We start from the raw sequence: 16,783 nt of genomic DNA on the forward strand, positions 1-16,783 counted from the left end.
TTCTAGAGCCATGCACCTCTCCCATGGGGCTGTGCACAGGAGGGTCCTGCTCTGCCTTGCTGTTCTGCCTGTACCTGCCTTAGCTTCACTCCAAGCAGACAGGGAGCCATAACTTCTTGGATTTCATTGTGGTAAAAGTTACAGAGATTACTGCAAGCTGCTGAATTTAGGCAGGGATGGTTTTTGGGTTTTGTGGTCTGTTTATCTGTGGCAAGAGTGAAGCAAAGACAGATCCATATGCAGAAAGCCTCTCATGTTGTTACAGGAAGGGAAGGAGAGCAATAAAATAGGTCTTACTGCATACAGCAGGTGCAGTAGTTAGAAACAAATCAATCCGAAAGGAATCAGAGGGTACCACAGAAAAGCTTCAAAAGAGACTTTGTTAACAAACTATTCTAAGAGACTGAATGGAGAGGTAAACAGTCATTGCATATACCCAAGGATTCCTTTTAAAACTCTATGAAAAAGTTCTTTTCCATAAAAATTGGCTTCATTTTTCCATCAATTTGGAGACACTGTTTTTCCCAGGACCTTTGCTATCCACAGCAGCTTGTGTTTCAGGTTGCCATTCCCATCCTCCTGCTCCTCTGCAGGAGCCTCAGAGCCCTGGGATTGCAGCAATATCTCTGAATTTTGTGGATTTTGTAAAGGTCAAGGTAAAGGCAAGTCTTTCATTAGAATTCTTACTAACATACATTATAACATAAGATAAATGATATTTGCACAGCAAAGAGAACTAAATGATAATGTTTGTGATTTCCCTCTTCGTCCAAGGAACATATATTTGTTTATACAGTCTTCAGGTTGTGTTCACTTCATATTAGATTTTTATGTTCCCTCTGACTGATTCTTCTTTCAGGTTGAGTCAGAGGATGTGACCTTATGGTGACATTTGCAGAGTGGCATCGACTGTAGTAGCTGTACACTCTGACAAAGCTCACTGGCAGGGCTGAGTCATTGGATACCTGAAAGTGGTCTTAGGACCTGGATACTGGATATTCCTATTTGTGCTCATGTCACATTTCCAGAGGAGTGAGGACTTCATTTTGATTAGGTCTGAAAGGGAAAAATTTTCTGTGAGGAGCCACCATGCAGAGGTAGAAGTCATACCCTGAGCCAAAGTCCACCCTGATTCAGGGTGTGTGTCAGCAACCACTGAAGTTGGATAAATTCCTCCTGAAAGGGGAATTATAATCTTGGTAGCATGATCTCAAAAACAGCTACATCTTTCCAGCAAAGAAGAATTTAGGCAGCAAAGTTAGTAGGGAATAATGTATATCATATTCATTACCCCTGGGCATGCGTGACATCCTGCACCTTTTCCCATAGAAGTTCCTCTGGCTCCTCGCCTCTCTTAGGGTATTGTGGCCAAAGCAATCATTAGTTCTTGCAAAGGAAATTGAAACCATCTTTTCTTGTGGGAGTTTCTATATTCTCATTATTTGAACATGGGTTGTGTAGCAGGAGGCACAGGAGAGGTGCTTGTGGTTCTGGTGTTCACATTTAATCTTTGGGACTGCCTGATGGAAGCACAGCATGGCAACACTGAATGCAAAGCTCTGCTCACTGGACATGATGGTAAAGGATCACATTCCAGGTGTGTACTCCAGCTCCATGCTCTCAGGGAAATGTGCCACTCCAAATACCTTGCTGTCTTTCTGCAGTAAAAAACTCAGACCCCATCTCAGTAACAAGACAACACCTACGGGTAATTGGTGCACAAAGATATGCTGTCCTGAGGCAAAGTATTATGAGAATTTTCTGTCCAGGAACTGTTACTGTCAGAACTAGTCAGTACTTTCTTCCTTTCAGAACAGCCACACATGTGCCAAGTGTTTGGATGCAGTAGTCACCATTGGAAGATACAGGCAGTGGAAAACAGTTTGTGCTTTTGTCCATTCTCACCTGCACTTCCTCATGTGAAGGCACATCTGTGGCAGCTCTGCACACAGAATGAGTCAGTAACAAGCTCTCTGATCTCCTGGGATGCACAAACAAACTTTGTTCTCTCCTCCAGCCTCAGCTGCCAGATTCAGCTGTGTAGTTTAGTAGAGCTGAAGAGCTTAATAGTGATGACCGGCTAATTAATTCAACTAATGGAAGTAGAGACAAAGGAAAGAAATTTTAAATATGCTTTCCCAACCTGGTTTCTTCTGGCTATTTTGAGGAAATATGAAGGAAAAAAACAGTCTTGTTGATTATTTTGCCATTTGTTTTCACATGGTCATCCTTTTCTTTTCTCCTCCCAAATTCAAATCTTTTCTACTGTGCCACATTTGTGAGACCCTAGCTGACTTGCCCCCGTCAGCATCAGTTGGCCATTTCCATCACTTCTATTTGAAGGAAGTGAACAGATCTAATATGCAGTGTCTGAGTTTGAAATCTGTCCCAGAAAATAGTGTAAATTTACATATTTATTTTTGCAAGTGACACTTGTAATCTATTGAAATGTCTCAGGGTCAAGCTGAAAATGCAAATCTGTAACTTTGCATGCCCCAGGGGAAATATTAGCCAATCTGATGCAATGCTAATAAATCATGATTGTTATTATTATGCTTTGGATGTGTTGTAATAAAGCCACAATATTGTTTTATTGGGAAAAAAAATCAACCCCCAAATGTATGATTTAATTTCTGTATAGTATTATTTCTGTAATTAAAATTCAAACTTATATGAGGTTATCCTCTGAGGATTTCACAGATACTAATTAAATAAGGTCTTATTCAGCAGTCTCTATCCATATAAGTAGTCCCGTTGGCTTCCCATCTGCAAGGAATTTTGGACTGTTCTCTGAAGTTAATGCATTTGATTATTTTCCCTTCACCAATGTAGAAAATGATACACAGAGGAGTTAAATGATTTACTCAAGACAAAAGGGAGAGTTAATGGTGTCTGAAAATAGATCTGAAGCAGAGTCCCATGCTTTTATTGGAAAATGGTGCATCAGCATTCATAGCATCTTCAAATACATCAAGCACACACAGAGTTTTGCATGGAAGCCCAGAAACGTGGGAGGGAAGGGAATTGCAGTGTGCTTGCTGGGAATGGCATGGGGAGCCACCTGCAATGTTCACAGCCCATGGGACCTAGAGCCCCAATGTCTTTTATAATCAAACAGGCCATCCTGGAAAACTGAGACACCTTTGCTTTTGCACCTTTGCACTGAACCTGCCCCCAGTATCAGCAATTTTTCTTGAGTTCGGTGATCAAGGGTAAGAGATTGCCAAAAAAAGCAAGCAGAAGGATTAAATGCAGGAGATAGACTTGGTTTGAAGCCAAGGCTAGTAACAATCTTGAAATAGTATCAAGGAAAAAAAACACTGGGTGTTGTTTAAAAGTCACAGAGGTTTGGCTGGCATCTTGTCAAGGGCGTTAAGAGTTTCTCACACTCTTGGTGATGACATCCAGAGCTTCTTTGTCACAGTAACTGCTAAATGACTTCAACTTTGGACAAAACAAATCCCAGCACTAGTTATGAGGGGAAGATAGTTTTTCAGACAGCAGGGAAGGAAGATGTGCCATGTACTCACCATGATGTCATGCTGGAGTAAGATGGATTCAGGAGCAAGCATGGAGAGGGAATGGTGCTGGTCCTGAAAGACTCTAAAAACAAAGCAGATGAGTTGAAAGGAATCCTGTATTAGTGGATGACATGGTCTTACTACATTTTTTCCTCCAAGACTACTTTTGCTAAGCCTTAGATGGGAATGTTCATGCATTGACAGCATGCCTACAGTGAACCTGAGCCTCCACAGGGTACTCAGAAAGGATTCCAGACCCACTTCCATCTAGGCTTTATTCTCAGTATATGCGATGTTTTGCTATGGGAATGAGTGAAAGAGGAGCTGAAGGAAAATGCACAGGCCTAAGTTTGATATCCTATTATGGTTTCCCTTAATTCATTGCATTAGCTGGACAAACCCATGGAAACCTTCCTGAGGTGAGCATTGTTATTCCTGTGATCCAGGTGATCCATGTGTCAGTTCTCCTATATGTGCCTGACTATTTTCTTCTAATTCCTCCCTGGATCAGTGCTATCTCCTCCTTGACCAGCTTGCCCTCTTCCAGATGTGGGAAAGACGGATCCCACTTCACATTTGTGGCCTGAAGGAGTCTGAGGGAGAGTCTATTTTTCACATTTAGGTGGTATGAGAGCAGTCCTTTTCCACTAGTAACCTCTTACAAATACTACTTGGAATGGATTCACAAGTGCTGTTGTCATCTTTTGGAATCCTGAAGTCTCCAACTTGCAGCCTTAAAAACATATGAACAACTCCAAGTCATCAGTAAATATCCATGTAATGTTTGGTTGTTTTGTTTAATAAGCATCAGCTAAAACAAAAGTAAATGGAGGTCACTTCTCCCCAAGCAAATAAAACTCTCCAGGACAGCATATTCAAAATTATATGGCAGGTTTTTTTCTTCTTTAGGTTCCAGAAACATATCCATATATGGTCTACTTGTCAGGGACAATAAATAATGATGTAATAGAAAGGTCAGATTTGTGTCATTTAGCTACAGGATGTTGATGAAGTGAAGTTCTTCAGATAATGCAACAAAGAAGAACTTAAGGATTGGTACAAGTTTCTGCTGTGCATCTTCAAACAGGAAATCTGAGATTGGGAACAACTTATATTTTGGCTTGTATTCGCTGATCATGGGGTGATCCAGAAATAAACTCCAGGCTTCAAAGCAAGCGTGTTTCAAAGCTGTCCGGCAGTTGATCGAAACATCCAGGCAAAGCAGGGAGACAAATACCAGCGAGGATTTTCTGAATTAAGACTTAACCAAGGAGATAACCCATTTCAACACTATTATTACCCTTTTATTTCAGAACAAAAAGGTAATGCAAATATGCATGTTTTGAACTTATTTAGTACTTTCAATCTCTCAGTTCATTATGTCTATGCAAATATTTATTCCTACAGCAGTTTGTAGCCTAACACCCTAATAGTCTTGGGAGCTTTGTGATTTTCTTTTGTTTGTTTTTTTTTTTTTTTTTTTATGCCATAAAACACTATCTGGTGTTAAACAGAACAGTAGCTCTGTCATTCCTTATTTTTCTTTTACTCGCAGGTGGTGTCTGTATCTTTGTCCCTACAATATCTTGCTCAGAAATCAATGCTATAGCTACAACATACTAAGGTAGAATGCAGCATGCAAGGCACAGTGTGAAGGAGAAAAATTACATCAGAAAATCATTGCTTTAATTTCTAAATTTCTAGTTGGTTTGACATGAAGCTAATATTGCACTGATTTCTCTGTGAATTAATATGTTCTGAAAAGAAATAAAAGCTTGCAGGTGTATGGTTTCCAGTGAAAAATTTCTGCAGAATCATGATTTGGTGGCATCAGGGTATATGCCATGCTGATAGGTGACCTGTTTTGACAGCTGGGGCCGAACAAGGGGATTTGTTTGCTCAGAGGATTCCTTCGGGAAGCCTGGCTTTGCTCCTTCAGCACTGGGCTAGAACTTGAGTGGTTTGCATAAGCTGTCACTGCAAAGAATTCTTGCCTGTTGCCACAGCAGGACAGCATGAGATGTCATCCTTCTGATGCCTCAGCTCTGGTAGATCTGATGGGCACTGAAATCTTTCTGTTTTAAAAAAAAAATCATTTGCTTCCTTATAATAGTTATCCAACATAAACCCCTTGAAAAACTGCAAAGATTTACCAGGAAACTGACCTAAAATGCAGTAAAAATGTAAGTGCTTTAAGTGCTGCAAGTTGGTCTGGTTTCCATTGCCCACGGAGGCTCTGTCCTGAAAAGTGCCACAGTAAGAACTGAAGTAGAGGCTCAGTTTGCTGTGAAGACACCCAGCCCTGTTTGCCTTCCCCCGTGTGCTCCTGCTGCTTCCAGAAGTAAAGACAAACACGTGGAAAGGCAAACGCGGATCTGCAGACACAGGAGCTCAACCATTCCTTGCAAAAGGCAAAATGATGAAGCTGTTCCTCTTCTCTCTCTTTTGCAGCCTCCAAAGATTTGGTTGTGTTTTCACAAATGTGGTTTATTACACCCTGAGCCATAAATAACAAGGTTCTGTATTCAGTTACCAGCTGACTGGAATAAACTCAGCGCAAAGGCAGGCAAAGCCTGGCTCTGTTCCCTTAATGACCTTGTCACTCATCTGCCATCCTTCTCTGACAGAAATAAGTAATTCTGCTAATTCTGCTGCCTGGGTTCCATTGAGGGGAGACAGGCAGCCTCACTAAGCTTTTCTTTAAAGAAGTGCTATCAACAGGGACCAGTTGTTTCAGATGCTAATGGTATTGAATTGCACGGTTCTGCATGTTCAAAGCCAGCCGTAATCCTTGTTTATTTATGTTGCATCAGGGATCAGAGGCCCATTCTCCTAAGCAGTATGTTGACAGAGCTTGTAGTCCGAACATAATAGCAACCTAATTGTGTTTATCTCTGGCTTTTGCCATCATGTAGGTGATTACTAGTAGTCCCCCTCATGAGTACTACCTTTGGTTTCAGAGATCTACCAGGTACAGCTGCTCATCAACACAGGTTAGAAGGTTGCATGGCCCTTGCACAAGCATTTTATTTCCAGCTTTACCTTCTGGTCACTGGATGCATCTAAGTTGCCTCTGTATGACACAGGCCTGATTACACATCTGAATTAACAAACTCACACTGAAATCAGGATGGAAAAATTAAAATCAGGATCAGACTCTATGTGGAAATGGTGGTAAGTTTAGATTCCAGATCTTGTCAGACTGACCTACTAAATGGCAGCACTGACAGCAGAATCCCAACACATGTCTCTGCCAAGAGAGATCACTAGTGAAGCCATCAGAGCTGAAAGCAAAGCACTCTAAGAAATAATATGGGCCCTATACCCACAGCTTTAAAAATCAGGTTCTGCTGTCCCAGTAGATGCTGTGTGCTACCTGTGTGTGAGGATGGGCTCTTGGGCTGCCCAAGAAATGCAGAAATGCAGAGTATAGCCAAATGTTAAAACATTCCCCCAAAACCTTAAGGTAGGATAAAGAATAAACACAGTATTTAACTTTTAAATCTAATTCCAATAATTTAAACCTACATAAGCCAGCTTAGAGCAAGGAAATAGATTCAAGCTGCATTTAGAAAGACCACTTTGGCCAGATATTATTATCCAGACTTGTTCAAATATTTCTAGCAACAAAGATTGATTTTTTTTACTTCACACCTTCATTACAGAAGGTGGAAAATATTCAGTTTATAGCACATTAGCCTAGTGAGCTTTATTAAGCCTGTAGTTGGCAGTTCACTGATGGCCTCAGATGGGGTAAACTTAGCCCTGCTGTGTCAGCTGAGTCAGGGCACTGCCAGGTGATGCCACTGAGTTTGGCCTCAGGGAAAGAAGGGTAAACTGAATCAGGCTGTGGTGCATTAGCCTCCAGTCAAGGGCTTGTGCTCAGCCTGTTACTGCAGCTCAGCTGCCTCACTGCAGCTCCTTACAGACATAACTGAGACCAGTGCCCCTGTCCTGTGGTCCTGCAGCTTCAAACAAAAGCAACCTCAGGTGCAAAGAGAGGGTGGTGGCTCTGCTGTGCTCCACTCTGCAGGGAGCTGTTGGGGAGAAGGCATGTGCCCTGCCTCCTGCCAAATCAGTCACAGCACACAGGCAAACTGCACACACACACTTGTCTGAGCAAGTGGAGGCAGCAGGGGGATGCCGGGGCAGCTTCAAGCCCAACTAGAACACTCTCTGCAAGGGCTCAGGGCAGCCAAGGCTGTCCCTGGCTCTCAGTAAGCACCCAAAAGTTGCTGCAGCCCAGGATTTGACCCCCACACCTCCATCGTGTTTTTGCAGTGTGATGAGGAGAACCAAAAGCTTTCTCTATTTTGAGCCCTATGAAGTTTCTCCCTGCAGGATGAGTCAGTGATGGGAGCTGTAGCCAACACTGTTGTTTCTGCACTCTATGGAACTCCTGTCAAAATATTTAGATTAGCGAGGCTCACCAACATGCAGGAGAGTTTTCTCTGTGAGTGGGTTGGACCCAGTTAACCCCTACAAAAGGTAAGAGGAGGAAACAGGAGTGATCCCCACAAATTTAAAACCTTCCCTTTTGCTTCCTTTGCCTTAAGAATGTACGAAACAAAAGGAGGGAGGGAAAGAAGGTCCAGAAGCAGCCTTTATACTTAGATCCATTTGGGATATGGTGAAGCAGCTATATCAGTTAGCTCCTCTGTGCCAGAGTGTGGAGTCATGTTGGCAGAGGTCTCCTGTACAGTCCCTAAAGCCCAGGCTCCCACAGAAGGCACTGCAGCACCCAGCTCAGAAGCACAGCAGTGATGGATTCACAGCGATAAGGATGCTGGCAGTGGGACTGGGGAGGATACAGAGGAGGGATCTGTGTCCCTGCCTGCACTGGTGCAGGCTGCCCTCAGAGAGGAGCAGTTTCATCTCCATTCTTGCCTTCTCCAAGGATTCATTGTGCATCACCTCCATTAGGAGCTTAAGATCCTGCCCTCCCTGCTGACAGCTTTGTTTAGGTTTCTGAGTCACCGCTGGGGCCGGGTCCCTACATTCAGGCATTGCAGTGCTGGATGCTGCAGAGGACTGCTGGATGTTCCTTCCAGCTCCAGCCGGGGAGTTCTGCACACCTGCAGCTCACCAGTTCCCAGGCTGAGGACTGTGTAAGTACTGCCCAGCGTGCCAGGGGCTGAGCAAGCCTAACAGCAGCAGGAGCTGCTGGACACAGGGTTCCTGGCCAGCTGCTGGCTGGAGAGCAGCCAAAGGCAGGTACAGAGCAGCAGGGGCACAGGGAGGCTATCAGCAGTGTGATGCCTGGGCTTGGATCTTTGGGACAGCAAAGGTCATAGCAGAGCTGAGGCACTGACTGGAGAAGGGAAGCAACAGCAGCCATGAGAGACCTGGCTAAAAATAAAGGGGAAAAAATAAAGAGAGAGAGAGAGAAAAAAAAAATCAGCAAAATTGGGTTGCATTATTTACAGCAATTGAAGGTTTTATTTTGGCATTTTTCATGGCTGTAAAATACATCCATTGTTGTTAAAAGTCATAATGTCAGTCTGAAATCTGCTGGGCTTCCCTTTACCCTGAAGTCTTCCCACTTCTTCTGAAGTGGCCTTAGAGCCTGAGGTCGCTGTTGATTTGGGAGATATCACCATGTCTAAAGTGAAAAGCCTAAATCCAAGATTTTAAATTACTTGATTGATTCAAGCTCTTGCAATTTCTTCTGTATTCTTCAAACTGTATTTGGGGAGCTGCCATTTCCTCCAGGTCAGGACTGTCTCTTGGGTGTGCACACAGCAGCAAGGGCTGCTGCAGGGTTCTTTCCTGGTGTGAAGCTTGTGGCCTGCTGGACCCCTCTGCCACCAGTGCCAGTGTGAGTGCCCAGGACACCAGGCTGAGCAGGGTACTTGCTGGAGAGAGCAGCTGCACGGGGAAAGGGACCTGACAGCTCCCCTGAGGCTCCTGCTGAGGCAGCTCCTGAGCACTGGGAAGTTGGGTGGTTCTGCTGTCCCCACGTTGATAGCTCTGCTGGCTGGCCCAGATCAGTAGGACCTGATCCTGGGCAGAGCAGGGCTGTGTGGAGCTGGAGACTAACCCTGCTGTGGCCCTGATGGGACAAGGACTGGCAGTCACAGGTTGGGGACAGGCAGCTTTCTCGGTAACTCCACTGGTACGCTCAGGCAGCCCTTCACCTCTCTGCACCTGGGGGACAGGTCCTCACAGTCCTCTCCTGTTGGGTCCCTGCCCACCCCTGTCACCTCCATGTCTTCCTGAGCAGTTTGTTCCTACTGCTCTCCACCCCAGTATTCCCCACTATTTTACAAAGCTCTTGCTCAGCACTTATAAAATCAAACCTATTCCACATTGGCTGTTATCTTCTTCAAAGAGGCAAGATTTTCCACCTCCTCCCATAAAATAAACCCTTAGATCTTGAACACTGATGGCCAGAGTGCTCTCTGGCATCCAAATGAGATCCTACTAGAGCATTTTCCATTCACAGTATCAGTACTTCCCTATCACTACTGGAAATTCTGCAGTATTTTAAATTGTCTTTGCCTTTTAGAGCCCTGCAGTGGTGGTTCACAGTCATTCTGTAATTGCTGAGTGCACCCAATGTTCCCCCTTCTCTCATTTCCATCTCACTCATGACCTTGAACTTTGTTCTGTGAAAACGCAAAAAATCAGAAGTGAAACAGACCACTGTGGTGTTGCTCTCCTTGCTGAGTGAAACAAAGTCACATCAAAGCATAGTTTTGCATGTTGCTTGAGAGATCTTCAGATAAGGTGGAAAAAATTACAAAGCTTCTTTGCATTTAATGGTGGAGAAACTCTCCTCACAGAAAACCAGCAAAGAGACAAACTTCTTCCTTTAATTTCCTGCAATTGCAGCAAGAAATAAAATTAATAAAAAGAAATATCCATTGGTCTTCTCCTAAATAAAATTCAAAATTTTGTCTCTTTAATCTTAAGGGGATTTCCTTTACCTATTTTTCTCTTGAGATGTGGTAACCAGAACAAGCGGATAAAAACTTGCTTTGCTTGTAACAACTCCCTCTTTTTTAAACACCAGCTAAACCAGTTATTTCTTTGTAACTGAAAGGAGTCAGTTCATTAAGTTTACATGCAGATTTTAGCTGATAATGTTCTCTCCCTGGTAAAGATTTCTGAAGATGTTTCTGGTCAGCCTAATTAAGAGGCAGACTGAATGGCAGTACAAGATAGTTGAGGTTTTTTCATTTTCCAGATTTTGATGACGACAATTTCCTTTTGCAGGAAATCAAAGAATTATAAAAATGGCTACGACGGCAGCAAATACTCAAAGACAAACAATAGGCTGCGAGGAGTACAGTCTGTACAGTAGCCTGAGTGAAGATGAGCTTATAAAGATGGCCATCCAGCAGAGCTTGGAAGAGGACTCAGCAGGTCAGCCAGGAGCCCAGAGCCCCCAGAAGTCACTGGTGGCCCGTGCTGGTGAGGCAGCCACCCCAAGCCGTGCCAGCCCACACAACCCTCCCTACCGCATCTACCCCTGGCAAAGGTAAGCCAGTGACAGCCCGAGCTGTTCCCCCAGAGAGCCCTGCCCAGGAGGAGTAAACAGCTCCCTGTCAGAGGGGAGAACAGCTCCCTGTCAGTGCACACGGTCTCTAATTAGCTCTGCCAGGCGGCTCCTCTGCGAGTCTGTCATTAGTGTCAAAGCCAGAGTCTGCTATAAACCCAATGAGGTCACCAATTTACGTGCTTGCAGCGAGAGGAGGATTTGCTTGGTGTTGTCTGCTTTAAGCAACAAATAAAACAAACAAAAAAAAGGGGCACAGTCACAAGCTTTCCTGAACAACAGAAGCCCTCCCAAGGCCAGCTGCACCTTTCCCCTTCTGTATGCCAAGCTTGAGTTTTGCCAGAGAGGGAGCAAAGCATTTGTTATGGGAAAACATAAGAGAGGCAAAAAAACCAGGTATGTAAAACAGGGAGACCTGACTACTTGTTAAATACTTCAGTTTTTAAAGGATTTAGTTATTTCAGATCAGTCTGACTTCAACCACACCACTCTTAAGCAAGAGCAACTCTGTACACCAAATCATGGCAGCATCCCCCTCCTGCAACTCTGAGCTGCGGTCACAGAGACCTGCCAACAGTTTCAAACCCAGATATAGTTCCCCTTTCATTTTATAAAAGTCAGATTTCTCAAGGGGGATGGGAATAGATTCCACAGCCACCTCCAAAGCAAGGAAAAATAACCTTTTAATCTTTTAAGTTACTTTAGTTTTCCCTTTTTTAATCAACTGAGAGTTACTGAAGTTCTCCTCCTCCTCTGCTCCTTTTTCATAACTCCACCATGCTCTGATGCCTTGCTCATTACCACCTGTGGTTGTTTGGTTTCCAAGGCTGGGAAACTGGGGACAATTAGATGAGCAGCAAGATGTGCATAGCTGTGGAATCAGGATGCTGTGCAGCCACCTGCCCCCAACAAAGGCTGTGCTTATTCTGTGGACCTATACAGTCAGCTCTCCTGTAGAGACCTGATGCAGGGGAGAATAAGGGCTTCCCTGGCCACTTGGTCCTATCCTTGCTGAAGGTCCTTCAAACACCTGCTATTTTGGGAAAAAGCAGCATTAGCAGTTGTGTGCATTAACCTCTCCTGCCTCGGCCCAGCAGGTTTCCTCTCACCAGAGGGAAAACCTTTGGAGCTTGTAGCACCAAATCTGTAGTATTGCTGAATTCTTCTGCCACCTAGGAGAGCAGAGATGGAAATGGAGCTGACATCCAGTGGCTCTGGGTTCTCCTCTGCCCCCACCTCTGACCTGTTTGCATGGCCCCTTGAAGGTGATGAACGTCACCTCACCTCGCTTTGTGCCTGCTTCCTGTGTGGTGGTGGTGGTAGGGTTAACCACACTGTTGTCTTATATGGTCATTTGAATCCCCTGACGCTTCCTCAGAGGGCCAAAAATAAACTCGAGCCGAGTGAGCAGCTGAATCCAGTGCAGAGCAAGCCGTGGCCATCTGCTTTTATTCAAAGCCCTGACCGGCAGGCTCGCTCGCTCCGTCTCTGTGGATGTGTGTCTCTGTTCCTGCCTCAGCATGACCTGTTTCTCCTATTCGGAGTATTTCTCCTTATTCCATTCATGTCATCGCCACTCCAGACTGGCGGCCCAGCAGACAGGCCGTGCTCAGCCATCCAGCTCGGGGGCAGCCTGGGGGCTCAGGCGAAGGTACGACAGCAGCCTGTCCAGCACATCCCAGGCCGTGTAAGTGTCTCCCTCTCCCTCTCCTGCTTTCCCCTGCCGTCAAAACAAGCCTTGCTGCCCACTCTCTCCCTGAGACACTTCTTCTGGGTGGTGATGGTGCCTAGTGGGGGGAAATGTGGTGTTCACCTGGAGGAGGTCTCACTGACACCTGCACCTCACCCTCGCTGCACTCCTGTTCTTCCTTCCAACCTCTCTGCTGCCCCAGGCCATGTCCATGCTCTTGCAAGTGACCCACCTCAAATATCCCTTATTCTCTTCTCCTCTTCATCTCTCTCCATCCCCACAGTGCTCATGTCCTGGGCACTCTGGGTCAGTCAGAAGCTCTGAGGTGACAAGGACAACAGGGCAGGGGTGACTGCACTGTGGTTAATTTATATAGGCTGGCTCACTTCTCAACAGGGTAGATCAGGCAGGCAGGTGCTGATAGTAACTGCATTGGTATTAAGTTCAGGGTTCAGCAGTGGGGAAAAGTAGGGGGAACATGTATCACAGTATATAAACAAGGTGAGAAAATCCAGTCCTTCAAATAAGTATTTTATAAATGCTCCCAAGATGTTATGCCTGTTCCCAGCCATACCTGTACTGTCCAGTCACACTGAGGAGGGCTTACTTGTCCAAGGAGGAAACTGTCTTGATTGATTGATCCTCCTGGCCATGTTTTGCTGTTGGCAGAGGCTGCAAATAAGCTTAGCTGAACACAGTCATGGATGAGAGAAGCAGACAGTGGCCCAAGCTCGGTCCCAGTGCCTGTATGTAGTGGAAATGTGTGGACCATGATGGGTTTATTATAGCTCTCTGTAGTGCAGAATAGATACATGCACCTGCCCTTAGCTATCAAATGACAAGAGTAAAGCGTTACAGCCAGCACTTCCCTGTGTCCTGCAGAAAAGAATCTCCCCACCTTTTCTATCTACCCAGTTCAAATTTTGTTTAATCCATCTTACAAGCACCTCCCTGGATGCACAGGCACAGTGACTACCCTTCCACCACTCTTCTTCCTTTAACCTCTCACCCAGCTCTACAGTCTCCCCCACCTCTCCCTGCATCCTGGCTGATTCAGACTCTGTTCCTGGCCCTCCCCTGGCATTGCACTCCCTGACATGGTGAAAATCTTTTCCTGCCTTACCCCTGTCACCTGCCAGCTCCCCTTGGCCACACTGAAATCACATCCTCTCACTAGGTTCTCTTGCACTCCTTGCATGCCTCTTTGATGCAGTAGAGGACTTGAAGGCAGGCTGTTCTTCTCCACCAGGTAGCTGCATAGAGTTCAATATACAAAAAGGCTGATAAACTAGCTCTCCTCTGCTGCCAGATAGAGCAAAAATATAGCTGGGAAGTCCTAGGAGAGCATGATGGCACGACTACCATTTTTATAGCCCTAGTCTCAGAGCTAGGCAGAGTTATTTGGCTTCACCTGGGGAAGTGGTGTTCCATCATCCTGCCTGCATCTCTTCAGGCTGTCAGGGAAAGAAGGAGCTTCTTGAACATTTCCATGCTCCACTGAATCTCTTCTTGAGCACTCAGGACTGCACTATACATCTCATCTGCAAGGGGTATTTATTATCTTGCTTACCAGTCTGAAATGCAGTAATTCTATTGAGTTGCCTATAAGGTCAAGATTTCATCATATCTTCAGACTTCCTCCATAGTTTTAATACTTGTATTTTCTATATCTGAAAATCCAGATGTATGAAAATCCTGTATGAAATCCAGGCAGCAGAATGTGGTGGGTTTTTATAACAGCCAACTATAAGTCAGGCAGAAAACAAGGATTTCACATGGAGATTCATTAAACCTTCTGTTCTGATCTGGAATTTTCTTGGCTAAAGCATCTGCAGCTTGGCCCAGCAAACCCCCTCATCTTACTCAGGAATCATTTAAGGTCAAGGAACCCAACAGAAGTTTGCTTCATTCAACATCTGAGGGCTTAAGAAGAATAGTAACTGATTCTTCACACATTTTTAACCCCAGCACAGATCCAAGGTACCCTCCTGCTTTCCCTGAGGTCTCAGATAATGTGATTTACCTTGCATTTGCTGCGATCAGGCTCATGTGCAGACTCCTGTCATGGCCCACCTGGCATGCAGTAATTCATTAAGCACCAGTAATTATATAATGTGCCCAAATCCTGAGGTCACAGCCCTACATGTGTAACATGAGCTTTTGCACAGAACAACAGATGGTTTCAGCAGCCCTGTGCCAGAGGTGTTGAAAGATGAAGATCCCCCACCTCCGCGTCCTCTCCCAGCCAAAAATGCCAATAGTTGCTGTCAGCAGACTTCAACAAAATGCTCAATTTGAAACACCTGTATAAAAATCTATTCTATGTACACAATTAGGAATCTTAGGTTTAGTCCCCAGGGTACTGTAAGCAGTATGGAGATACAGCAGTGTCCCTGGGACATCCGGCCAACAGTTATCAGAAGGTCAGTCGATTCCTCCTGGGAGGGCTGTGGCCAGGACAGCAGCTGCCTGTTCTAGCTGTTATCTTCTCAGGAAAAATGCCTGGCCTTGTGTCCCCTATCTCTCCTCATTCCAGTGTTGCTATTTTTGTGACCCTACTGTCTTGAAATCACTGCTTCCAGCTATAGAGAAGGAGCAAGTGGCACCAAGTACTATTTTACCTGGGAAATGGTGCCTTTTCCCATTCTCTGGCACAAGTGTTGAAATCACCTGTTCCACTCCTGGCCCTGAATTTATCCTCAGAAAACCAGCTTGGTGACTTCTTTCAATGCTAATATCAGTGCTTATGGCATAGATTGTGTGCCTTTGGGCAAACTGAATTTTGTGAGGCCTGTTTGAGTTTCAGACTGTTGGTCTGTCCAGCCCCTACAAGGCAACGGAGTTCAGTGCTGCTCCTGCAACTCCCACAAAGTGCAGAGGTTACTCCAGTATACTGTTTTGTGAGGACTCCTGTGCTGACCTGCCCATATTTTTCTGTCTCTGATCTCATTCTGTTGTGGTATTTTAGACTTTCTTCTTGTCATAACTGGAGTTTCTGGTTGTTCCCATCACCACTAGCCTACATGACCTCCACCACATGCTGTATTCCTGCCCTGGCAATGCTCATAATCTGAGACACGCACCTCTCTCCCGCGTCTCTCTATCTTCAGGACCACAAGATTTTCTCTGTAGAGCCAGTTCAAACCACAAATGCTCTAGTGCTTTCTGCAACTTCTCGTTTTCTGCCTCTGAAACTATAGCCTACATTCATTTTTTGCAAGTCCCCACTAGAACTGGCAAAGTGCTTCCTCCTTTGTGGTGTTGGCTGTGCTGAATCTTAGTAATTTAGTGTAACAAAACACAGTAACAAAGCTGTGGCTGCCTTGTCCCACCACAGCTCAGCTGGAGCCCAAGCAGATGCCAACACTGGAAGGCACAGCCCACCAACATGCACAGAGCTGCTGTCCACCACGGGCAAGGGTCCTGCCTGCCTTGGCTGCAGGGTGCAAGCTCCCCAGCTCCCTACCTCTGCCACGCTAGCAGCAGCCTCAGAAGGGGAGGAAGGAGGTGGCAGGTCCTGCTCAGGTGCTGCTGACCTGGGTAAAAGTGGCTGTCAGGTGGTGTTGGGACTCCCACTGTGTGAGGAGACTCACAGGGGCTGTCACTGTTGCTCTTCAGTAGGATTGGTGTGCCCAGGTCGGCCCCACTCTGCAAACACTCAGAGAGCTCAGAGAAATGGGTTGCTGCCTGGTGTGTGCAGAATGCATGCTTGGCAGAGGGATTTGGGTAGGTGGATTTTTTTCAATCCTCCCTGGATGAAGAAAGGAGAGCCAAGACCAACACCCCAGTGTTTACATGCCCTAACTAGAGCTCTCCCTTCCTCATAAGTCGACTGGCTAAATTCTGAAAGCAGGATTGTGTGAGGAAATAATATCTTAAAAATACAACAGTAAGATTTATTGATAATTTCTGTTATAGCCACCTGCAAATCAAATCTAAAAATTTCCTGAAGGATGAACAGGGATAATTCTCTTCAAAGTTGACCTTATTTAAAAGATCTCATATGGAAGCACCATGCCACATGAGACAGCAAGGTGATGCAATTATCAGTCATGGACACTCTGCAGTGTA

At 45.2% G+C, this 16,783-nt stretch overlaps 1 protein-coding gene across 4 annotated transcripts in view; it reads left to right on the forward strand.

Annotated features, from left to right (window-relative positions):
• The window catches only part of ASB2 (ankyrin repeat and SOCS box containing 2), a 47,874-nt gene that overhangs the window by 11,350 nt on the left and 19,741 nt on the right, over nucleotides 1–16,783 (forward strand). Inside the window, exons 1-4 of one of the 4 annotated variants that reach the window (XM_083862777.1) lie at nucleotides 4,730–4,843; nucleotides 5,077–5,145; nucleotides 10,740–11,004; nucleotides 12,605–12,709. In XM_083862777.1, coding sequence (XP_083718903.1) covers nucleotides 10,760–11,004; nucleotides 12,605–12,709 — 350 coding nt within the window. In that variant the 5' untranslated portion in view covers nucleotides 4,730–4,843; nucleotides 5,077–5,145; nucleotides 10,740–10,759. The other 3 variants (XM_083862776.1, XM_083862778.1, XM_083862779.1) reach the window with 3 other exon arrangements.

The sequence above is a fragment of the Zosterops lateralis genome (assembly GCF_965231275.1).
Source record: "Zosterops lateralis genome assembly, chromosome: 6".
NCBI lineage: Eukaryota > Metazoa > Chordata > Aves > Passeriformes > Zosteropidae > Zosterops > Zosterops lateralis.